Source organism: Lutjanus erythropterus, chromosome 11, assembly GCF_056507025.1.
Source record: "Lutjanus erythropterus isolate fLutEry1 chromosome 11, fLutEry1.hap2, whole genome shotgun sequence".
Classification (NCBI taxonomy): Eukaryota; Metazoa; Chordata; class Actinopteri; order Lutjaniformes; family Lutjanidae; genus Lutjanus; species Lutjanus erythropterus.
In genome coordinates, this window is record NC_139327.1 from 40,014,485 (window position 1) to 40,039,511 (window position 25,027).

Here is a 25,027-nt window from a genome sequence, read left to right on the forward strand (position 1 = left end):
TCGTTTGACATTCAGTTCACGGCGTCTGATTTATTGTCTAAATGATCACAGTTAACAAGTTTGGGAGGCTGTCTTACAGTCTGAGCAGTTCAACGGTCAGATTTCCCTCACGTCCAGAGATCTCTTACAAACTGTAGTGAGCTTTTTTTGATATTACTGGAGAATTATTTTACATGTTGTGGCTTTAAGTCTTTACTGAGATATTGCTTTGATGTAAAACTGAACTTCACTGAAAAGCAGACTAGATTGTCTGAATCTTCCAGCCATCTGCAGCTCCATTTTTACCTCCTTTTTGTTAAAGGCTGATTTAAAACTTACTGTGATTAAACACGACATACAAGATGCATAAAAACACAGTGTGACTGCACAGCTTGAGACTACAAGTACGCAATAATTGCAGCCCAAATGTCAAAATGTTGTAAGTTTTACCTGAACTGCAAATTACTTCATGTTCACATTGCAGCAAACCGTCAAGGAGGAACAGCTTCAGTCCAGCAACTTAGGACAGACTTATTTAAACCTTTTTTAAGATGAAAATCCTGAAATTAAACCCGTTTTAACTGGTAATTTTGCTTCATGAATTACCCCTCTGAACTGGACCAGCTTAAATACATTACATTATATACAGTTTTTTTTATCTAAAATGGACTGATGTTACATAGACATGGAGTTAAAAGTACACATTTTAATTAATTACAGCCAGTCACTCTCTGAAATGAGCATACGTAGATTGTAATGCACTTCTACAGTCATGAGAAGCTAAAAGGGGAAACGTCTCCTGCGGTTGAAAATCTCCAGCACCTGTTTGTACATTATTTATATTGCTTGGCTGGGTCCATGTCATCATGTCACCTTGCATAAAAGATTTATATTGTCTCAGAACAAGGAAAGAAAATTAGAAGTACTACACTAAACTCTGCACTGAATAGAAGGTCAGAGAATGCAATAAACCAGGGGTTCCTAAAGTTTTCTACGCCAAGGCCCCTCAGATAGCATTAGCTTATTGCCAGGGCCCACTTTTTGCAAGATGTCTTTTAAAAAAAAAACCCCAAAGTCAATGTTTTTTTTGGCCCCTGCTGAGTGCTTTTGTTTCACTGAAGTTAAGATGATTTTATTCATTTCAGAGTGTCTCAGGACAGGGAACACATTTGACTCACTCAGTAAATCAATACTGTGTGTTCGCTGCTTCATACATGTGAGCTTCACTTTGAGTTGTTTGGATTTTTTTGCAACTGGACTTTTGTCTTCTGGGCTGTTGATCTGCTTATCGGGTCTTTTTCTTTTCAGAAAAGGTGTCAGCACTAACTAGCTAGTTAGCACGAGCTAGCTGAAACCTTGCTGACAGCTTATGATGTGATGCATGATGTTTTGACTGGTAGGGAATTAGAAAGATGGGAATGGCAAATAAGATGTTACATGTTATCTGTTATTACAAATTATATTCTAGAATAATTCACAAAATAATAATTCAATTAAATTGATATCTATTATGTTATTTATATATATTTTTTAGCATTTTTAATTATTTCAGTGATGAAATAGAGAGCAAAAACAGCCTAAAAGGACTAATTCTGGACTAAATGGTCAGCTTAGAATTTTGAGCATGTGTCTGGCAGCTGAACATCAGTGTAGTTATCAGTCGGTCTAAAAACAGACAGGGAAGAGAATAAACGATAGAAAGGCTTTTGAATATTTGTATGCAGGTCTGTCCTGTGTTGGCACATCTTTAGGGGCAGGAAAATGTACATGTGTAGTAAACAAAGATACATTTATTTTATTTATATTTATTTAACAGTTGCATGAATCCAGTGAGAATGTATAAAAGAAAAGTTAAAGTGAAGCATGTGAGTTTCCAGTGGACGGTCAAAACCAGCCTGCAGGCTAGCTTCTGTAACCCTGTGCATGTGTGTTTTATTGGATATGCATGCCCAAGTTATACCATTGTTTTGAAAAAGTCAGATTTGATCAGAACTGAACAATTCAGCACAGTTCTGTCTTCTCATGCTTAATCAGCATGTTGTGAGTGCTCTACAGGAGTCATTAACAAGAGAACAAGATCTTGTGATCTTTGAAGGGGTTGTGTTTATTTGGTGTATATTGATGTATTTATTTTATATTTCTCTCCAGTTTTATCAGACTGAGTTTCATCAAAGCTCAAACTCATTAGACAGTGATAAATGCAGATCTAATGTTGATCAACAGAAAATTTATTAATAGATCATTTGAGTCGGTTTTAAAGATAATCGTAATTGTAAAACTTTTGTATTTTCCACAGAAATATGTTCCTCGTTCTCTGTGTTACATACACACCCTTAGAACCATATAGGGTTCTTCAGCTGGTCCCTGTCAGAGAACCATTTTTGGTTCCAGTTAGAGCTTTTCATAAAAGTTAACTTGGAACCCTTTCAAAGAGATCTACTGAGAACCCAACATAAAGGGTTATACCTACAGCAGAACCATCTGTGGAAGGTTTCACCCAGAACCCCCTGTGAGAGGTTGTACAGAAAATTCTTTTATGGTGTAATGGTTCCACTTAGAACCCTCTCTGGAGGTTCTGTCCAGAACCTTTGTACCTTTCTAGGGGTGCTAAGAAGAATCCAACCGGGGAGCTCTACCGAGAACCTTTTTATATTCCGATTTTATAATCAACCAAGGGTATTTTATTGAGAACTGTTTTGTATTATATTATTTGACAAAGAACCCTTGACAAACCCTTCATGAAAGAGTTCTTCAAGGATTTCAACAGTCATTACGGAACTCTTTCATCTAAAAATAGGTTCTTTGGATGAGAAGGGTTCTTAATGGAAACCTTGGTCTCCCAATGATCCCTTGACAAACCCTTCCAAACCTTCCAAAAAGGGTTCCTCAGAAGCATCCACAGCCCTTCAGGAAGAACCCTTTTGGAACCCTTATTTGTGTAGCCTATGAAACATAGAAAGAGCTTCATGTTTCAGATGTTTATAAGATGGTAAATTGATTAAATTTTGCGTGAATGATTAAATTCTTAAATTTCCCTTGCCTTATATAGACAAAGCAATTGATGGGTTAATGGAAAAAGCCATTGATAATATTAATCAATAATCAAGATAAGCCCTAAAATGAAGAAGTCTTCATTGTCTGCCTCAGTTTGAAAGGTGTTCTGTGTGTCTGGGATGTGTTGCCTGCTAGTTATGTGATCAATTAGACACCCGCTGCCAATGGTTGAATCAAAGTGGGTCAGAGTGTCTCTGGCACAGCTCGTTCCCTTTGGTTACACCCGACGCTTTTTCCCTTTTTTTTTTTTTTTTTTCAAATCTCTTCTCTTTACGCGCCTTTTTCTGGGTCTCTTACACCTGCAAGCTGCTTTAGCCATTAGCCACTTGCTATTCAAATCACACAGTGTGATAAAATGTCCTCCTCTGTGTGGCTCTTCCTCTACCGTCCTCGCATCCCTCCTCCTCCTCCCCTTCCCTTGTTTCCCATCACACTATTCAGGCGTGTCCGCGAGGCTAGTTCAGTTGGCGATTCTCTATCTGTCTGAATCCCACAATGGTCGGGTTTGTAGCGGCTTTGAAGCTTTGGCACCAAGATCACCAGGACCAACGGGTTCAGAGCCACGGCCTAGCCTGCCTCAGGACTGCATGATGACAGGGCTTGTCCTTTCATAGCGGACAGAGGAAGGATAGATGGGCTCATTTCCTTCATGGGCACAAAAAAGCCCCCCAAAACATGCAAAAAAATGTTAGCATGAAGTTGAAAGCCAGCATGTATCTGGAGAAACAAAGTTTTTGCCCTGCATATTTAATTTGTCTTGACCTATCTGTCCATTGGGATCTATACTTAACAGTCTCTCCTGTGTTCAGTTTTGACCAGTTAATGGTCGCTGTGTTTACCTCCTCTTGTCTAACTGACTTTGAAGAGACCTTGGTGATGTGGAACAAATCGTCCGTGCTTGCTTTTGCAGTGTGTGCTTGCACTGATCAGTTTTGCTCGATTAGATAGGATAGGGACGGAGCCTTCTGTTTGTACTCAGAGTTTATTTCATCATATTCATGCACATTTTCTGAAAGCTTGGGGATATGGACAAACAGAGCAGCTCGTCTGGTAGTCGTAGTGTCAGTGTGGTCAGTAGTTCAGACGAGATAACACCACAGGATACGTCAAAGATGTTCACCTTGTGATGTATTTAAAGGCTGAGGGATATTAGAAGTACATTATTCCAACTTCCTCCAGCATCGCCATGTTTGTTTTCAGGAACTTTTGAATCTCTTTCTTCGGGGGGAATTTTGACTTTGAGTGGCACCTTCCTTTGGATGTTTTGCTGAACATTCATGCAAACATAAAGGATGTATGGACGTATGTGGGTGGTGTTGGTCAAATCGTTTGAAATGGATGTATCCATTTTATAAAGATAATGGGACTTTATGGAAAACCAAGCTAAGTTTCATGTGAAAGTCCAATCAATATTGATGGTAAATCTGGTCAATTGAAGCAATAAATTCTGTGTGTGCTAAGAAAACTTTGTTTTCCTGCTCACAAAACTGTGCTGCAGTACCAACATGTACCAGGATGCATTGCAGGCGAGCTTATGATTCCCAGGCCCATGTTGCCCTGTTATCACCACACTAAGCTAAAGCTATTACTTTGTTGGCCAGAACATAGTGTTAGGGGACAAAAATACTCCTCTAGCCTGCCCCACAGGAGGAAACTAGAAATATCCTGTAGTTCTTCTTGCATCCAGTAATATAACTGGATGCAGGAAGTACAACAGATTTTGCAGCAGAAGGACATGAGTCAGTTTTCTCTGTCAGTACAGCACACACTGAGGAATTTACTACTTCAACTGACTACATTTACCATCTCCACAGCACTGAGCGCTGGAGAAAGGTCCGGCTCCACATGAACAAATTATGTTATGAGAAAAAAAGGCCCTGACTTGTTTGCATTTTTTTTAAAACGATCACAAACGTCTTGGGTAGAGGTGAGCCCAGGATGCAGCAACGGTGCTCAAGGGGGAACTTGTTTTGGTGGAACATTTGCACGTCAGGAGGTGAGCTCTGGTATTAAAATGACTACATCACTGCAAAAGAAATGCTAACAGCTGTTAGCTTGTAAATGTTTGTATTATTAGCATCCCAGGCGCTAATTTGCCATTTTCAGCGTGTAGGTTGCAGTTCGGAGGTTGTTCTTGTTTCCTGGGGACTTTGAAAATGCAGACAGAGGAAGCTGCGATACTGCCGCCAATGGCTGATGGCCAATGACTTATACCGGCAGTGTGCATCCGGTGTGTGAGGCTACATCAGCCCTGACTAGACAGCCACATGAAAAGTGATGAATTTTCCCTTTAAATCAGCCTTCAGAGAAATCAAGTGGGCATCTTCCAGATTTACTCTATTTTTGACAAAAATTTGGGATTTTTCTTTAATTTGTACAAAATTCCCTCTTCTGGCTGTAGCAGACAGTGATTCCTGCAGCAGAGAGATTGTAGCCCAGTGGTGCCCAACCCTGGTCCTCAGGGACCCTGTCCTGCATGTTTTAGATGTTTCCCTGATTCAAATGATCAGGCTGTTGTCAGGCTTCCGCAGAGGCTTGATGATGAACTGATCATTTGAATCAGGTGTGTTGGAGCAGAGAAACATCTAAAACATGCAGGACAGGGTCCCTGAGGACCAGGGTTGGGCACCACTGTTGTAGCCCAACACAAAATGGAAAATTACAAGATTTACACACTGACTATGTTTACATGCAGGAAGCAGGTTACTGAGAGCCATCGGGTTAAGGCAGGAAATCAGAGAATGAGTTTACATTAACTGCAGTAACCTCCTTATTCTATATCCTGTTTACATGCAGTCAGTAATAAAATTTCACCCTGACCCTCTGATACAGTATTCCAGTAACTTAAACCCTCTGACGTTATACAGCAGTACAGTATTTTAAACTGATACCACAACAAATTAGTATGTTTGTGAAAATCCAAAAATGCTGGACCCTACAACACAGTAGCATCTTTTCATCAGACCCTCCCTGAATATCCATGTCTGTCAGACTACACACTCTGTCTGTCAGCCAGACTTTCTGTCTTTACTCTTGTTTGTAGATCACTTGTGTTCATCATTTTGGTTTAAACCAAGTAATTTTGGTGATGATTTCTTTGTTCCAAACACTCAATCTGACATGTTTGGGCTTAACATAGAAGAACCCAAACAAAATCATTTAATACAAAACCCACTTAAAAAACAAAAATCAATTAAGCTAATTAAGCCTTATTTCAAGGAGAAATCTGGAATGTATTTACTATACTAAATCATAAAATGAACACAATATGTCATGAGAGATCAAGGAAACCTTGAAACACTGGCTTCTCTGACAGTGCCACAGCTGCTGAAATTTGTATTTGGTGCCAGAATAACTGTTGTTGTTTGCCCCTTTCACGTTAATTAGATTTCAAATTAATGCCAAATGTTCATTGAATGAGTAAGTGTCTGTTTATGAGTTGTAAGAAATCATTAATAATCTTGTTCTTGTTTGATTCTGGCACTCGGTGAGTCAGACGGTCACTTAACACCACCTCCAGAGTGTATTTTCAGAGCAGCGGGCTTTTGTTTTCAGGACAACAGGCTTAACTTTACACTGACAGATCTGCACTCCTGCAGAGTTCCTGCAGAGTCTGTAGAGGAGGGGACGAGGAGAAACAACTCACTTCAGTACACTGTATGTTAAATAGGATGAAATTCTATACAACATACACTCCTATTTGGACTGCTGTACTAATTTTTGCAGACACAGTTGTTACATATTTCTTCTTAAGGACAAGATTAATTGTGAATCTCACTCAGATAATCTTTATAATGCCAAAAATATTCTTGCTCTTTTTCAATTAGTATATTCTGCTTTCCACAGAAGAACATTTCTCTGACATATGAAACAAAAACTCACCAGAGATATCCTCATTACTCTTTTTTTTTTGTTTACTCTGTCCTGCTATTTTAGCTCTTCAAAGGTTAACCTCACTGTTGGCCGAGGCGGAGGAACCTAATATATCTCCAGGGGTGAATGTGGTCTAAATAAATTACATTTTTCTGCTAAAAATGAGCCTACGTCAGCAAAAAAACAGCAAGTGTGCCAACCTCTAAACTCTGGCTAACAGGTGAACGAGTCCATGCAGCGTTGAATCGCACTGAAAACTGACTGTAACCAGAAAGTGCTTTTTTATGAGTGTGGACTTTTACATTAGTGTTGTGTGACTCATATTGATGCAGTGAATGGGAAACCCTCTCTATGCTTCCATCCACATGCTCTTGTGTGAGTGGTGGGTTGTAGGACAAGGTCAGAGGGGGACACAGTCTCCTGAGCATGAGACACAGGAAGTGTGTGTTGGTGTCAAAGGTGAAACCTCATCCCTGCTTGTGTGTCTCACTCCTCCTCCTCCTCCTCCTCCTCTTCCTCCAGGCCCTCCAGAAGTTGGCGAATCAGTATCTAAAGAGGGAATGGCCCGACAGTCTGACAGAAGAACAAGAAGATCAGAGGTAACACTGTTTTTCAAACTTTGTACATGATGCTGATCAGGCATCTCCTCTTCAGTTTACTTGGAAATACATTTCATCTTTGATACATCAAATGGTTCTTTTGCTTCATAACTCTGAATAGGCCTGCACTATTTTGGTCAAAATGAGAGTCACATTTATTTCCACTCAGAACTTAGATCAAGATTTCCTCCCATAATTGTTAGGGATACAATTAATGGAAGCAAAAAAAGTTCCAGCTTGTCTGATCCATCTTTATCATATGCCTCTGAGCTTATCAGTTCCTTTTATCGATGCCGGGATGTTTGTCTGATAGTTGTGCATTGCTAAACAGTGACATCAAATTCATGTGTCTGTGCTGCTGGAATCTTGGAACAAGAGGGAGTCATGGTGGAGTTTCTACGCAGCATGGACTTAAATTTCAGGAATACCATGTATTTGACACACTATACACAAATGTCTCTGCATCCCAACTGAGCAGCTCATCAGTTACCAAGGTTCAACATCCTGTGTGATAATAATATTAGCGTCACATACGCAGGCTCAGCAGATTTTTTTGGGCTAAGAAAACCTGAATGAGAACAAATGCTTCTGCACACCTGAGTCACATGCATGTCTTTTTTTTTTAACTCTGCGTTCAGATTCAGAAGTCATGAAACAGTTATGCTGATCCTGAAAATCTGAAAACCTTATTTTTCACGCAGAAAATCAATCAGGACTTACAAGGAAATGGATAAAGAATTGGACCAATAAACCTGTCCCTAGTCCATACTGTCTCCATGACAGACAGTAAAAACAATATCAGCTACTAGACACTTTAATTTAATCATAGTAAACCATCTGTGTGTTTTAATAATAAATTAGCTCACCTGAGCCAGATGTTACCTGTGTTCCAAAACACTGAGACCTTGTCCAGTTATTAAAGGAGACTTTGTTCACAATGTTTGATCCATTTATATACAAACTATGTTTTCCACCTTCAGACACAAGCAGGATGAAATCATTAATGATCGAAATGTCAAGCCTGTGATGAATGAAATCTCTTTCTTTGACTGCATTTTGCTCCGCTGTCTGTCAAAGCGGCATGTCACCAATTAGATGATAAATCGATTTATTGATCCACACAAAGTTTTTGTCATTTTCATCAAAGTAAAAATCTCAAACGTGTGCTGCTTGTGGCATCTTAAATGGGATGATCTGATCTTTTTCTTCACTGTACATGATATGAATCTAAATATCTTTGGGTTTTGGACTTTTAGTTCAACAAAACAATGGGAATTGTGGGAAATTATGTTATTTATCACTTTTTTCTGACATGTATTGGACAAATAAAGGCAATTATTGAGAGATGAATCAGTAATGGAAATAATATTTTTTCTTTTTTTGTTTCTATTGTGGTATTGTACACTTGGCAATTATTGATGCAGCTTAGGAAGAAATTAAAAGCATTTATTTTGATGCACTGGATCTCCCTGCTAATTTAGATCCAATAGAATTGTTGAGACATAAAAATGAAATCACGTAGAGCATGAATGAAGATTGTGATCATTTGGTTACAAGAAACTAAATGAATGCAAAAACACGATTCTTGAGAGAATTAAAGAACCTCTGTGTTTGTTTGGTTTAGGAACATGTATTGCGTATGGAGAGCCTATTTGGAGGGCACGGTCCGGGTCACCCAGTCCAGAATCAGTGCCTGTGATAACTACAAAGTCCAGGTTGCCGATCCAGCCAAGATGGTCAGACTGCAGAAGGAACAGCAGCTGAGGAAGGTAACACAGTTCAGTTAACCCCGCTCAGGTTTCAGTCACCTGTGTCACAACAGTTTTCACAGATCTGCTCCCCAAAATGGTCTGCATCTAATGGACGATCAGACAAAAGGAGGTTTGAAACATAATATTGACGTCCAAGCTGCATGTATATAATAGATTGGCCCAGAGATTTTAGATTTTCAGTGCACAAAATTGGCAGTAATGTCAGGTTGATGGATCCTTTTAGTAATCCAATATCATAAAAGCAAAGTGTAAATCTCTCCAAGAAACAATGAAGGCAGATTAGAATCCAATTGTGAGACTCATTCTAGCCAGATGTAGAAAAGGTGTTAATGCCTCTGTCTCCATGAGACTGATTTCTGACAGAGAAATGACACTAAAATCTATTTACGTTGGTATTTTGGTCCAGAATGGTCACCGTAAACATTGTCAGAGAAAAGAAAAAACAAGTACTGCAAAAATCAACAATCATAAATATAGAAGTAGAAATGTACAACAAAAAATATACCGCTCTTTTCCCCGCTCTGCTGTCTCTACATGTTTGGTCTGTTATTGCCAGAGCAGCGTGCATCTCAGAAATGTGAAATAAACCTGTGAATTTTTTGGGTGGATCAAGTGAGAAAGAGAGAGGAAAGGAGAGACGTCTAGGCCTGAACTTCTGTTCAGTCTCCTACAGCTGTCTGTGATCAGCCACACTGTGTTTCAGTACAGCTGAGTTTAGATATTTTTCTGTTTCTGTTTTCAGGCAACTGAACAAGTATATGATAGCTTACATTTCTGGAGAAAGATAGTTGATCATTCAGTCTCTTTCCCAGGACGTCAGATACAGCCACTTTTGGTTTGTGGCTTGGACCAAAGCATCAGTATCTGACGACGTAGAATTGAGACTCAACAATCACTTACCTTACCGACCTGTGATTTAGTCAAAATCTCTTGTTGTAGGCTAGATTTTTTTTTTTAACCCGGAAACAGAGCCAAGAGGAGGACCAGAAGTCTAGTTTTCTCTCAGATCACTTGAATCACATTATGCTTAAATGTTATTATGGAAACTTTGCCCAATTACATCAAAACTAAACTGTCTAGCTTTAACTGGCATCATTCTCAGGCTGCAGGAAGCAACAAAAGGTCATCTTCATTATGCCAACCTGTTTCTGACCCTTACTGCACAGAACTGTCATTGTTGTGGGGAAAAAGAGGCAATAATAAGTCCTTAAAGAATGTTACCAGCTTGATATGGGTGTAGGCTATTTTAATACCTATTTTTGACATTTTGTTGTCGCACTATTACTTGTACTGTGTACTTTATACTCTTCATTTGTGCTCTGCTGCTGTGACATGTGAACTCCCCCACCCCCACCCTGAGGATAAATAAATATCTATATCTATCTAGAACAGTAATTAAAAACGAATGCAGCCACAAAGCATCTGTTACCACATCTGGGTGAGCTGGAAATGTGTGTTGCAGTGTTTATGCTTGTGCAACACGCAAAATGCCAACAGAACAACTCAAAGTCGTACAGTGACGTATATCTGAAATGTTTTCTGCTGATATTGAGACCTCAACACTGCTGTGACTGAGCTGTGGTACAACTGGGACACAACGCAGTCAGACCCGGTGAACATTTTGTGTCACACTGATGTGTAACAGACATGACAAAGATAATAATAATGAGTGGCAGTATGAGCAGACATATTCACTTGTTCTTTGTCCTCTGGTCAGAGTCTCACTTCACAATAATTTCCAGTAAGAACTTAAACAACAGTGTAATGCTGATAAAGAATGCAGTAAACAATCTGCCAAGCGATGGCAGGAGTTACAGTGGTTGCTTTTATCTCTAAAGACTGGCATCAGCCCAGGATCTGTCCCACACTGATTCGGGGCGCTGTACTGATCTGGAGGTTTCCTGATCATGAGGTCTGTCTACCCTGCTGAAAGTTAACCAGCGCTGCTCTCTGGTTTCTGCTGGCCACGTCCCTGCAGCCTACAATGCTGCTTTTGTTCACACTCACCTACTAGGTTCCTGCATCCCTACATGACATTATGACATCACTCATCCCACCATCTTGTCTAGATATGCCTAAAATAAATTTGCATATTTTCCAGGTGGTGCATGGCGGGAATGGTAATTTGCATAAAAATAAAATTCTCACTTGTTTTTCTTTGCGTGTCTCCACCTTCCATCCTCAGTGTATTGATCAGCTGACGGTGGTTCAAGCTGAGCTGCATGAGTCCGTGAAGGAACTGACCAAGAGCAGGAAGAAGTACCAGGAGGCTGAGACGATGGCGCAGGCTGTCCGAGAGAAGGCTGAGCTCGACGCCAAGTATGAACCAGATTACTCTAATGTTTTTTCTAGATTATAGTGATGTTTCTATTGGTTTCAAGCAAATGGTTTATGAAGAAAATGTTTTTTCTGCTGCTGCCTGGTGAACACCAGAAATAGTCCGATCAATTGATGTTTATTGGCCTGTAAAACAGTCACTGGAAGTTCCTAACACCAAATACAAGTGCTAATGTATGTATGATGATTCGATACCATCACGATACTTGGGTGTTCTACAAGAATTGCAATTCGATATTACGTTTAATTGCAATTTTTATTTATTTCCGCCAGTCTTTCAGTCTATTTCAGCTGCATCATTGCTTTACAGCATACAAATTAGTAAATAAAATAGCCTTCTTTTTGGTGTGAAATGCAACTTCTAACTGTATCTGCACATCGAGTTAGTTTCATAAGAAAATTGTAAATAAAATAAGATGTCAGACCAAGTGAGAAGGAGTTTTGACCCTTTGAGGTTTCTGTAGCTGGTTAGTGTGGAGTATTGAAGCTGCAGACTGCAGACTCGGCAGCTATTAGTTTGTTTCTACAGATCCAAGGAAAAATGTGTCTGAAAGTGTGAGCACATCATTATATGTAAAGCACTTGCAATGAAGTAGATTCGTTATGATGCTAATTTCTGTTCAACTACCTTTGTTTTTCAATTACATCTGCTTCTTCTCCCTCATTAAAAGGCCATAATCTATAAATATGCAGATGTTGTTTATCTATTGGACACAAGATGTCTCCAACTTCACTGATAAATCTATTGTTTGTGTATGAACAGACATTTCCACATTACACCTGTGTTTGTTGCCTGCTGGACCATGATTGATTTCCAAAATAGTTGTGATGTCACAAATCATTTTGTGGATACATTTCAAACTTTCCTCCTGCAGCAGATGAACGTGAAAACATTGTGAAAACTTCTGCACATTGAAGAGCATCCAAATGAAGTAACAACGGACACAATGCACTAAAATCAATAATGGAAAAAGCGTTAGTGGCAGCCCTAATAAACAACAAATATTCAGGCTTGAGGGAGCCGACTCTTCTCTCCCTCATTCACAACACTTTGTCCTGGCACGACACGAACAGCTGGCATTGACTGACTGACTCACCGCATTGCAGACATTTTTCTGCCCATTAGGAAAGTTTATTATAGAGCTGAGGTGAAGTTTTGCTGTCAGACAGGCCTAGAAGCTGGATTGGTATTTTTCAGGGTTCATACAGGTGCACACTTTTATTTCAATGTAGTGTGTTTAAGGTATCACAAAGCCTAATTTTGGTTGTTTATAGCATAATAACATGATTTAATGTGAAAAAGATGTGAATTCATCATTAATCAATCGTTTTGAGTCTAACCTGCTTGACATACATACCATAAAATGTTTTGGGAAAGATGCAGGAGCTCTAATACTACAAATACAACTTTTTATCTGGCCTGTAATTTACACACACATACATGGGTAAATCCACTGATATGCAGGTCTGTAGGTCACATCCTTTTTTTAACTACAGTAAATGAAATCACGTCTTGACTTCCTGCATGTGTTGAAAGTTGTGAATTGCTCTCATTTCACCCTGTGAGTTTCAGTTCACTTAAAAATCCAGGTTATGCAGCAGGTCAGTGATCAGATCCATGGTATTATATCTTTCTTCATTCAGACGCTTCGCTGTCACTTTACTTGTCTGAAGTCTGTTGTGCATGTGTGTAAATGTATAAAAGCTCAATAGAAACATGGTTACCTGTACACATGATCAATAAATTAGTTTTCTCCAGGAGATATCTAGCTGAGGAAGTCAAATTTCTCTAGTCCCCCGCTCAGCTTACAGAGATGGAGGTTTTAATTTTCAAAGCCAGTTTGCCTTTGGGTTTTCCGTCTTCTGTTGAATGGAGTAATAATAAATTCAAACAATGGGGTCAGTTGGCCTTTATATTGATAAAAATTTGCTCTTGATTAGGTGTGAGTTAAACATCGTTTCTGCCTTGCATAGCTAAAACAAACAGCTGAGCTAATTACAGCACAAGTCTGCAAACTATATCTGTGTTCACAAATCTGGTTGCCCGATCTGACTGCTGACATTTTGTCACACATTACTTTTCCTTGTGAGATTGTCTGTTTTTAATGTTGTATTATAGAGTTCAAGCGTTGTGCTTCAGCTAGTACATGTTTTCTGTTTGTTCCTCAAAGATTAGTCATATTGATCAGGGTGATGGTTCTGAAGATGTATTGAAGGATGGTGATTGGCTTCTCCTCACATGATCAACACTGAGCTGTCATTGCAACTCTTGTTATCTGTTTCAGACACTTCAGAAAACCTGATGTGCAAATAATTTAAGCATCATCAATATCAGTATTTTGAACAGATACTGATATTTCATTTTAAAGCCTTTGTCTGCTGATACCAATGACATGCCGATAATTTGATGCATCCATACTTAAACAGTCATAACAACTGAATAATGCTACATATTTTACATGAATTGAAAACAAAGATATCCTCTTTTTAAGAAGGCATCCATACTTTGCTGGCCTGATGAAATTCAAAAATAAAAACATGAAAATGAGGCATTCACTACTCATGCCAAATTACAACTGTAGTGACTTGTCAGACAATGACTCTTGTCTTTTCTTCTGTTCAGGTCCAAGCTAAGTCTCTTCCAGTCCAGATCCAGTCTTCAGAGGGCCAGCGTAAAGGTATGAGAGCTTTCCATTAAAAAAAATAAATCAATAAAACTGCTCTACATTTTGTCATATTTTGGTGCCTGGGTCAACAGCGTGAACTTTTACATTCCAGCTTAAAGCCAAGAGGAGCGAGTGCAACTCCAAAGCCACACATGCCAGAAATGACTACCTTCTCATGTTAGCGGCGGCTAACGCTCACCAGCAGCGCTACTATGACACAGACCTCATGGACTGCATCAAGGTGAGGACAGATGCTCTGAATGTGTGTGCGGGTGGGTAGATGGTCTGAGATAGACGTGCTGTAAACTTTGCACTATTTGTCTCGGTCTGCAGGTCTTAGATGGACGAATCCATGAGCAGGTAAAAGATTACCTGGTCTCACTGTGTCAGACAGAGCTGGAAAGTTACCAGGCTGCCCACAACACCTTCAACCACCTCTTGAACAGCTCAAATGGGGTAAGTCTTCATAACTCACTTTTGTATCCATCACTGGGTTTCCTGCCATCACAGAGTCTGATCCAGCTTGTATTTATTATTTTTTTTTTCCCTTGTGGCCCAGAAATCATTTTCCCTTTAAGCCAGTTTTATAAAAGACACATCCGTAAAACTGTTGACAGGACCTGCAAACAGGGTTAACAGTCTTTCTATTGTGAATTAGTCAACTAGTCATGGTATGTTTATTATGTTTATTTAATATATTTTTTGGGGCATGAAATGAGCTGCCTCTTAAATACTAATGGCAAAAAGTATTATCTAAACTCTAAATGTGTCAGAGCAGACATATTGTTAATATATTTCAAAAGTATTGTTGCTCAAAACACAAGAATGAATAACTGCCAATTTCACAAAAACAAATAACATATAGAAGATGTAAACTTATAAGTTAACTTGCTAAGTTACAAAGTTGCCCCTCGAACGTTTTGTGCCTCCTAAACCCACCGTGTCTTTGTCGTCTCTGGATCAGGGTCTGGTTGTAATTTCCGCTGTCATTTGCAGTGACACGCTCACATTTTTAGAGCCCAGCTGTCATAAAACAAAGCGGCACAGCAGCACTCGCACGCTGGGTGTACAAAACACCTTAGAGTTGAGTAAACAGAGGATCAGATTTTGATCATTTTTATTTTAGGTGATGCTGATCTATTAAACTGTACCAATACTGATCCCTTAGGGTGGATTTGAGGCATCTTTAATCTACAGTATCACTCAGTGTCTTTGTGAATGTAGGAAGAGCTGAACTCCACTGCCTCACCGACCGCTAATTAATTGGAAGGTTAGAGTTTCCTCGGTGCTCCTCGGTTACACACTTCTGAGCCTCTTTGAGTCTGCTTTGTTCAGGTCATCTTGCCTCTCTGGAGCTGCAATGGCATTTTGTTTCTGCTCAGGGCAGAATTTTAACAAATCATTAGAGAGGGAAGCAGCGGGTGCAGTGGTTTTCAACAGAGCTCACATTTCACCTAATGTGCTTCCTGTGTCAACACAACTCCCCTGAAACAGGTCTTGAAAAGTACTCAGGAATATGTTTGATTCTTTATTATGTTGTTTTGTGGTCTAAATATACTTTCAAGGTCCTGTGCAACATATAAAAATCTGGGAAAACTAAATAATTGCTCCACTTCTGGTTCTGCTGGTCTGTTGGGAGCAACATTAAAATCTCTCAGATGTTCCAATATGTTTTCAAAGTAATGAACATGATGATAATGATATTGTTACGCTTGGATTGCGTTAGGATTATCAGACACTTATCACTCCCAGTACAATTTTAATCAACTTTTTGTCTGATTCTCAAACTCACTGGCTTCTAGTTTCACGTCAATAAACGGGCAGTTAGAGCAGATAACGCCACAGCGGTGTGTGTTCTCCTGTTCCTACTGGCCCACACCACTGGACCATTGCACCCTCCCCCATAATCAGCAGAGCCCAGAAACATGACACATTTACTGTCAGTCCTAAAAATATCATACTCATATCAAATGAAAAAACTCTCATGAATTAACTGTTACATAGCTGCAACAGAATGTATGTGACCGTATTACATGATAAATTAAATTAAATCTCTACAAAGAGCTTTCATATTTAGTTGATTTTTGAGTCGCCTGTGGACAAAAGTGGTAGTGTTTCCACCTTAATAACTACAACATTTCTGAATAAAAATCTCCTCATGCCTTTTTAACTGGCTAATGTACTACCAACTGTAACAAACACTAACCCTGGAAAAATGTAAACACAGGCTTGTTTCACCTGGTTCCAAGGAGAATCTGACCTGGTGGCAGGCATTAAGAACAACGATACAGAAATAGTCAGTCTTCTTGCGGATGATCTTGTTAACTTTTGTAGGTCATGTAGAGAATCAGTAATAAATTGAGACTCGTAACCAGTTAAATCTGTTAAACCAAACTCGTTGTAGTAGCTGTAAAGTTAACTGTAGTCAGCAGGCTCAGTTTTAAAGCAAGTGAAGGTACTCGTAAGAATTAAGGAATCTGTTAGTTTCAAACATTTTCATGCATTTTTTCCTGAATGGCAGCCAAATAGCTCTTTAAAGGGGTTTTCACACTGCACTTAGCCCCGGGCTAAGAAAACCTTGACACTGGCACAATCCTGGAACATTCCAAACTGGGCTAACCCTGACTTTTATCTAGAGTTGCTAACCCTGCTCTGCTGCCCTATTGTAGGGTTATTCCCGAAAACCAGACTAAATCCCTGACTAAACCCAGGGCTAAAAAGTGCCAGTGTGAAGCAGGGTTAAAAGAAAGGAGTAGTGATACTAAAATGTTCACATCAAGTTAGTGCACCAACAAACATGCCATTATAGAAGTGCAGTGCGAATCATATTGCCCTGTGCTTAGCTTAAGTCAGTTAACTCAGGTTTAACTCTTAGCTCAGGACTGAGAATATGCAGTATGAAAAGCCTTTAAAATAAGGCTAAATTTTGTCACGGGATAACTGGAATGTCAGTTTTTTTTCTCTTAAACTCCCATCTCAAGGTATCTGATTGAAAATGGGTTCTGTGGGTACTCAGGAGTCTCACCTTTACAAACATACCCACTGTATGCTAATCCCATGTTGTTTTGGACAAAAACTGTGCAGAAGGTATCCAGTTGTTTTTGTACAGTAGGAATGTGTTTTTTTCACCTGTTTTTGAAATGATGTATTTAAATATACTTGCTGGTGTCCCTAAACTGTACTGGAATTGCATAAATTGGGTAAGATTAGAAAGCTGAGACTCTTGTGGATTCAGTGAAGCCTAGTTGTATTCATGTGTGCATGATGTTATGCTGCGTTTGAGACAACAATCGGAGGTTGGAATTTCCCAGATGAAACTTCTACTTCTAGCACTGCTAACGTTAGCCATGCTGTGTGTCAGGCTGGCAGTTAACATCAGTTAATGTGTGATGTTTGTTTTGCACAGTGCAAAGTAGTGCACATTGCAGCATTTAAAGTACAATTTGGCGATTGTAGACTCTGATTAATGGCTTCAACGACTCTTAATATGCTCAGGTTTTTTGGGACAGTGATTAACATTTAAATTAATAAATTCTATTCAGTTGTAACTGCTATCTGAGTATTTTCTTAGTGTTAGACTAGTCGATTAGTCTAAATTAAAATTTGCGTTTAATTGACAGGGAAATTAGTCCCCTGGAGTGAAAGAGTCTAACGTGTATAACTAAGGTATAAAAGTAGGTTTATTCATTCATTTCTGGCAAAACTTAAACATGTATTTCATCTTTTCTGTTAAATCACACTTTTGTAGGTATTGCAGGAGTTTCACCAGCAGCTGTTTGTACAGAAGAACCTCATGTTTCAGCAAGCCCCGGACTTCTTGTACCAGCCCGTCGACTCAGATACGGTAAATCCTCATGTTTTATCACTATGTTCCTAAAATGTTAGGATCCTGATGTTAGCATTTAGCTCAAAGCACTACTGTGTACACCCTCACGGAGTCACACTAGGCCTTGTCTTCCACTGTGCAACAAATCAGAAATACCATAAAAATCTCTCAAAATATTAGTTGCTGTTATTAGTCACCACAGGATACATTATTTTCCTCTAAATGTACTTAGTGTGCAAATGTACCGTCTCATTTCCTCCCCACTGGATTATTTTGGGATCTTGTTTGTAGCTTAGTCTGACTCCACAAGAAACTGATAAATGATGAACGACTTCCACAAGATAAGATCTCTTCCTGTGTAAGAATTGAACAAATATGTGAACTTGCCCAACAGATAACTCCTACTTTTAGTTTTTACTTGTTCCTTTTCTTGACTCACATAGGTTTGTCAACAACGTTTCTTTAATGTCAAATATAGAAAGTATATGTACGCACTTTTCATCACTTGTTTTAGTCCTGTCAGTGTATATATATATATATACATCACCTTTTTTTTAGTTGAAACATAACAGTGCAACAAATGCTCTTTAATTTGATTGGTTAATTTGAAGTTGTGACCTAGCTTTGACCAGAGGATACAGCTGTTTGTCCTGTTTGAAGTTTACCAATTTATCTGGTAAACAGCTTGAACTCGGTGCTGCGTCATCCTACAAGGTGCTGCAGAGGCTAATTAAATACATGCAGTTGCACATTAACATGAACAATGGAATTCCTCCTGCTTACTTTGTGATCGTAGAGAAAGTTTAAAAATAATTGCCGCTGTAATAACTTTTCAGGGTTCCTCGTGGTTTACTGTTCATAGCTGTTGAGTAGTTTGTGATCTGATTAGCCGTCAAATTCATGGATCTATCACTTGAACCGGACGTCTTGTATTTCATTGGGTTTCCTATCAGGACCTGAAGGAACATGACCCCACACATACATTTTGTTAGATTTTTTGGAATTACGGATGAGAATTGAGAAGATTTTTTTGATACTAATTTCTTTATCGATTTTAGTCGAGCTGACTATCGCCTGATAGCTAGCTGTAACAGCAGTCTGTTATCAAATGAAATAGGAGAATATTTGTACAGCTTTTTTTTTATTTAGGTTTTCTTAGTCAAAGGAAAACCTGCTAAGTCTGCCTTTGTGGCACTGTTATTGGAACAGCCAGTAGGTGCTTTGTTGGGAAGCTGTGTCACCTGGAATTTAAGCCCATGTTCTGTAGGAAGATGTTTAAGCACATTGCTGGTGTTTGCACCCTTGAAATGATCATTTTACAGATATTAAAACTACCACTATTTTCTTTCTTTGTGAAATGAAGCCACAGTTTTGATCATTTCGTTCTCTCTGCTGTGACTCCCTCCTGTTGCAAGTTTCCAGCAGTGTAGACGCGTGAGTTTGACGTCTGTCAGAAAAACATGCCTTCATCTATAAAAGGTATTAATGAGCTCGGAGGCACACGATTCCGATGGATTGGACAATTTTGAACTGGTCCTCAGTGGCTCTGGATCTGGATCCCATCCTTAGTTGCCTTCCCCAAACACTCAGCACTATAAAAGTTTTACGTGTTAAACTTTGCATCTCATAACCAGTTTTGGGAGGTTTACTTTTAAACGTATTCCACTACAGAAAACTGACTGCATGCCCTGAAGTATAATATGTAATGTGTTCTGTTACTTGTAGTAAGTAACACAGTCTAAATACTTTATTACCTCACTGCAGAGATCCCTTTACTTTTTGTCTTGCTAGGTCACATTCAGGAGCTAATGCATGCTACTCATGTCCAAGACTATAATGTGAATTGTGCTGAATAAATGACTAGTGTTTGTGGGCAATTAGTGATTACATATTGGCATTTCGGCTAAGCTAATCAGCTAGCTAGTGAGACAAATTAACAAGCAAGTGAAGTCAAACTTTATAGCCCAAAATCACAAATCACAATCTGCCTCAGAGGGCTTTACAATCTGTACAGCAGACCCCCGCTGTCTTTAACATTAGACCCTCATTAGCATGACAGAGGACACTAGCATGACAAAAGAGAACTTAAAGTTACCTCAAGGTGCTTGTTCAAATTGGACACGAGGTATTTTGAAGCAGAAAGCAGCTTGGCTGATGGAAAGCAGAGCTTGCTCTCTCTACTGTAATGCTGCGGCCTTCTTGATTTTGTGTGTAGGTAAATTGTTCTTTATATTTCCATGACAAAAACACATTCCTGACGGTGTCCTGGATGTGTGTCTCCCCCTGTGTGATGTGTGGCAGCTGCACAAAAATTGTTGCACTTTAAAAAAATCTGTTAATGGGAAATAGATGTATTTTAGAGCAAATAAAACAAAAACACCGTAGATTTATTCAGAATACCACACATTTAAACTGACTGTTTCAGAATACAGTTACTGATAATTTGTGTTTTAAATACCTATTTTAAATACTTGTATTCTGAATACTCCCCATCTCCACTCCTTAACAGATCTGACATGACCTCATGGGCCCTAACTGAAGTGCAGTCTGTTCTGCACACCTGTTCATGAAGTCTGTAGTGAACTAGGATCTATTTCAGACGTTTTTCCGCACATACTGGTCATTTATAGCATTCTTTGCCCTCTATAAAACAAACATAAAATATCTGCATAAATGTCAACTTCCAAAAATATTTTATCAGCCTTTAAGAAAACCCTGGTGTGCAAATCTGCCAGTGGTTTACTGATGGCTGCTGTACATGAATGTAAAGTATTGCAGTCCAGGTCACACATACTTCTCTCTGCTGCCCAACTCTGCCCGTCCTCCTTTGCTCTGGCCCTCTGCTCCTCTGGACAACACTGGACAATTTGTTCAAACTGCAAACGCTGGCGTTGTTTTCATTGGAAGTCAAACAAGCAGCAGCCTGTTCCTAAAGAAAACATTAGTGGTGGAGAGCCTTCCCTCCCTGCCCTGCCCTCCCTCCCTCCCTGCCCATACCACTTGCACCAGACGGAGGGATCCGGTAAGGAATAGAGCTGAACTGGGAGGGAGGGGCAGGAGGTAGGCCGGGTCCTGTGAACGGCCCAGCTGTGAAAAGGAGGCATTGTGAGTGGGCCTCATCAGAGTGCACTGACCCTCCCCACCCTGGCCTTTTCCCTCCACACACACACATACACACACACACACACACACACACACACACACACACACACACACACACACACACACACACAGCTGTTGTCATGTGGAAACCTGTTAACTCAAATTTTAGGGACTTGTTCCCATTAGGGATGTCCCGATCACATGTTTTTGTCCCTGAGTCCGAGTCATTTTATTTTGAGTATCTGCCGATACAGAGTCCCGATCCGATACTTCAGCAGTGCATTAATAAGAGGAAAAAAAAAAGAGAACACATCCACATTTCCACCACGCGAAATGCCCAGTTTGCACACATTACAAGTGGCTGTTGCACTGCCTTCGCTGTCCAGTTTAAAATACCTCCAAACTGCAGACATTTTCGCTGTCCCGAGGTGACACGTTTGTCCTGCGTTAGCCTACTAACTACCAGCTCACTACTATTATGTTGTCTGAGTTCTCCGCCTGCCGTAAATTGTGACGTTGTTTCTGTCTGTGCAACAATGAATATTGATGTTGTGGAACTTATTAAAATTAAAACTATGCCATTGTCATTCCATTTGACAATCTCTTTGTACCTCAGGATGAATTTAAAACATGAACATGGCCACGCTTGTTGTTTTGTAAGGTTACATCCGATAATTTCCACCTGATTCCGATCATTTGAAAATCACATGATCGGCCCCGATTTCCGATCACATGATCGGATCGGGACATCCCTAGTTCCCATCTTAATACAGAAAGGAAAAATATGAAACACTAAAATTAAATTAGATTTTGATTTGACATCTGAACATGTCTTTGTCATAGCTTGAGCGAAATCAGGCACTTTGTAAACAGATTCTTTTCCTCCCTCTTAGATAATTGAGAGCCAGCTGGGTTTGGACTTTCCATAAATGTGAGATGATGTATGATGATTTACTACCTAATGCAGGCGTCAGAATCAATCTCATAATATGAAAAGAGGAAGTTGCCACTTGGACATAACAGAAATGGTAAACACAACTTGCTCTTGTGGTTCTCTTACTGGCATTTTTGAAGCCACAAGGTCCTCTTAAAAGTTCTCTGGTGGGTCATTTGAGTTGCATTAGAGAAGAATTTGTTCAAGAAACATGTTTACAAAAAATGAAATAATTTCTATTTTCAGTAATTTACAGTCAGGGGTGTATTATTTGGTCAAACAACCTTTTTGTGTAGAGAAACTTAATTGACAAATGATATCTTGGTAATATTAGAAAGTGTGTTCCATGAAGGTATAAAAGATGTTGGGAAGTTTTGTTCACATCAACTTAACTACCTGAAACAAATCTGATTTCCAGTAACATAACCCTGATTCCAAAAAAGTTGGGATGTTGTGTAAAATGCAAATAAAAACAGAATGCAATGATTTGCAAATCATTGTAGGCTTGTATTTAATTGAATACAGTACACACACACAAGATATTTAATGTTCAAACTCATAAACTTTATTGCTTTTTATAAGTATACACTCACTCTGAATTTGATGTCTGCAACACATTTCAAAAAAGTTGGGACAGGAGCAACTAAAGACTGATAAAACTGTGTAATGCTCAAATAACACCTGCTTAGAGCATTCAAAAGGTTAAACAGGTGAGTTGGTAACAGGTGACAGTATCGTGATTGGGTATTAAAGGGGCGTCCTGGAAAAGCTCGGTGGTTCACGAGCATGGATGAGGTGAGATTCACCACTTTGTGAAAAACTGCAGACACTCCAACAGTTTAAGAACAAAGTTTGTCAACAAAAAACTGCAGGAATTTATAGATTGCAAATAAGGAGCAAGACTGAAAACCAACACTGAATGTCTGTGACCTTTGACCCCTCAGGCAGCACTGCATTAAAAACTGCATTAAAAACCTTCATCATTGGCTCAGGAACACTTTGGAAAACTGTTGTCAGTAAACGCAGTTTGTCTCTGCATCTACAAATGCAGGTTCAGACTCTACCATGCAAAGAGAAAGACATATATCAACAACATCCAGAAACACTGCAGACTTCTCTGGACCCGAGCTCATCTGAGATGACTTCAACTTAAGCAATCAGTGTCCTCAGTATCACAGTGATAAACATGTACCTTTCCCAACTCTGATGAACGTGTTGCAAACATCAAATTCAGAATGAGTAAATTTAAAAATAGTTTAAACATTAAATATCTTTGTATTCAGCTGAATATTTGACACAAAGTTTTTGCAAATCATTGCATTCTATTCTATTTACGTTTCAACATCTCAGCTTTTTTAGACTTTGGGTTGTAGGTGAATATCATGTATATCAGTATTTGATGTAACATACAATACCTTTTGTTATTTCAGTTAAATATTGTTATGGTTATGTTCTGTTCACCTCCATCAGCTGCTCGTTCTCACTGTCTCCTCCTTCTCTTGTGTGTTTGCAGGTGATGCAGCTGCAGAAAGAGAGTGGAACGGCGGAGGAGCACAGCCTGGATAAAGAGGCGAGGAAATGGGCGAGCCGCGTGGCCCGAGAGTACAAGAGCATCATCCACACACAGAGGGTGAGAACCAGATTGAACTGAGGAAGAGATGATGATGATGACTTAGGCAGACTCTTCAGCATAAAATAGGATCCTGGGCCATCAAGGAAACGGCTGTTAGTCTGTTTCACAGGGGGGCTTTGTACAAAAAAGAAAAACAGATCCAAATCACAAGATTGATGGTTGGGACTTTGACAGTTGTAATACGGATGGATTTTAAAGCTTCTTTTTGTTTTCTTTGCACACTAAGACAATGTGTAATACCAAACAAAGTTTGGTTGTTTTTTTTTAAAGAAAAAAAAAAAAACTCTCCAAAGGACTAAATTCTGAAAACAATTCTTTTGTGTGTGAACAGAAAAGGCTCGTGAACCTTAAACAGCGATGGTCAGGTGCTTCATGTTGTAGTATCATTAAAAATCTAACTTCTGTCCACTTCAGAGCTCCTCTGGGATTCAGTGTATTACATTTAAGTACTTTAGGAACTTGGATTTGATGCCTGCTGGTGAAACTCGGTTTCACACCTCGAGGCACCGTCAGTTCACTTATCTGTCACTCCAGAGTGTTTAAAAGTGTGTTACAGGATTACAAAGCAGTAAAGTAACCTGCCAAGTTCTCCTTTTGATTCTGTAAGGAAGTTGTTGGGTCATAAATAAGTTTCAGTCATTTAACACATCATAATTTCCATGTGCAGAGTCAAAACAGCAGACCAGGAACTGGAACTGTTTTATCGTGTAACACCAGTTGGTATACGTGTTGATGTTGAACTAAAATTAACATCAACATTTAAAATGTATTTATTTAACCTTTAATCAATCACAAAAGTCACGCAGATAAAAATTCCAAAATGAATGGATAGATGAGAGGATCAATATTCCAGGAATGTAAAACATTTTCAGCCTTATTACAGTTAAAAAATGTTGACCATTATTCTTTGAATATGAAATACAGTGTAAAGTTCTCATGGAGGCAGTAAGTTAGCTGTGGGTCACAACTTGAACCTGTTGTTTATTGACAATATTTGTTTACATTTTGTCAAATTAGCATCATTGAAAGTATGCTGACTTGCCTATAAGCAGTTACTGTTTGCAGAGTACCAGTGGATGTACAGAAAACTGATGACTGGATTCTACTGATATTGAAGAAATCTTAAAAATGTGATAATTCTCAGTCAAGTTGTGGAGTTATAAGCAGTGTCTTTTTATTCTATTAAATCCAGATATAATGATATACTCAGGAAGTGTAAGTCAAGTGTAGCAGTTTAACTTTCTGTTAATGA

The 25,027-nt window shown here is 39.1% G+C and overlaps 1 protein-coding gene across 1 annotated transcript in view; it reads left to right on the forward strand.

Moving 5' to 3' along the window:
• The window catches only part of LOC146319546 (F-BAR and double SH3 domains protein 2-like), a 45,389-nt gene that overhangs the window by 13,205 nt on the left and 7,157 nt on the right, over nt 1-25,027 (forward strand). Inside the window, exons 4-11 of the mRNA XM_084730115.1 lie at nt 7,429-7,505; nt 9,130-9,274; nt 11,463-11,596; nt 14,238-14,292; nt 14,393-14,521; nt 14,614-14,736; nt 18,029-18,124; nt 23,656-23,772. Coding sequence (XP_084586241.1) covers nt 7,429-7,505; nt 9,130-9,274; nt 11,463-11,596; nt 14,238-14,292; nt 14,393-14,521; nt 14,614-14,736; nt 18,029-18,124; nt 23,656-23,772 — 876 coding nt within the window. The remainder of the gene's footprint in view (nt 1-7,428; nt 7,506-9,129; nt 9,275-11,462; nt 11,597-14,237; nt 14,293-14,392; nt 14,522-14,613; nt 14,737-18,028; nt 18,125-23,655; nt 23,773-25,027) is intronic.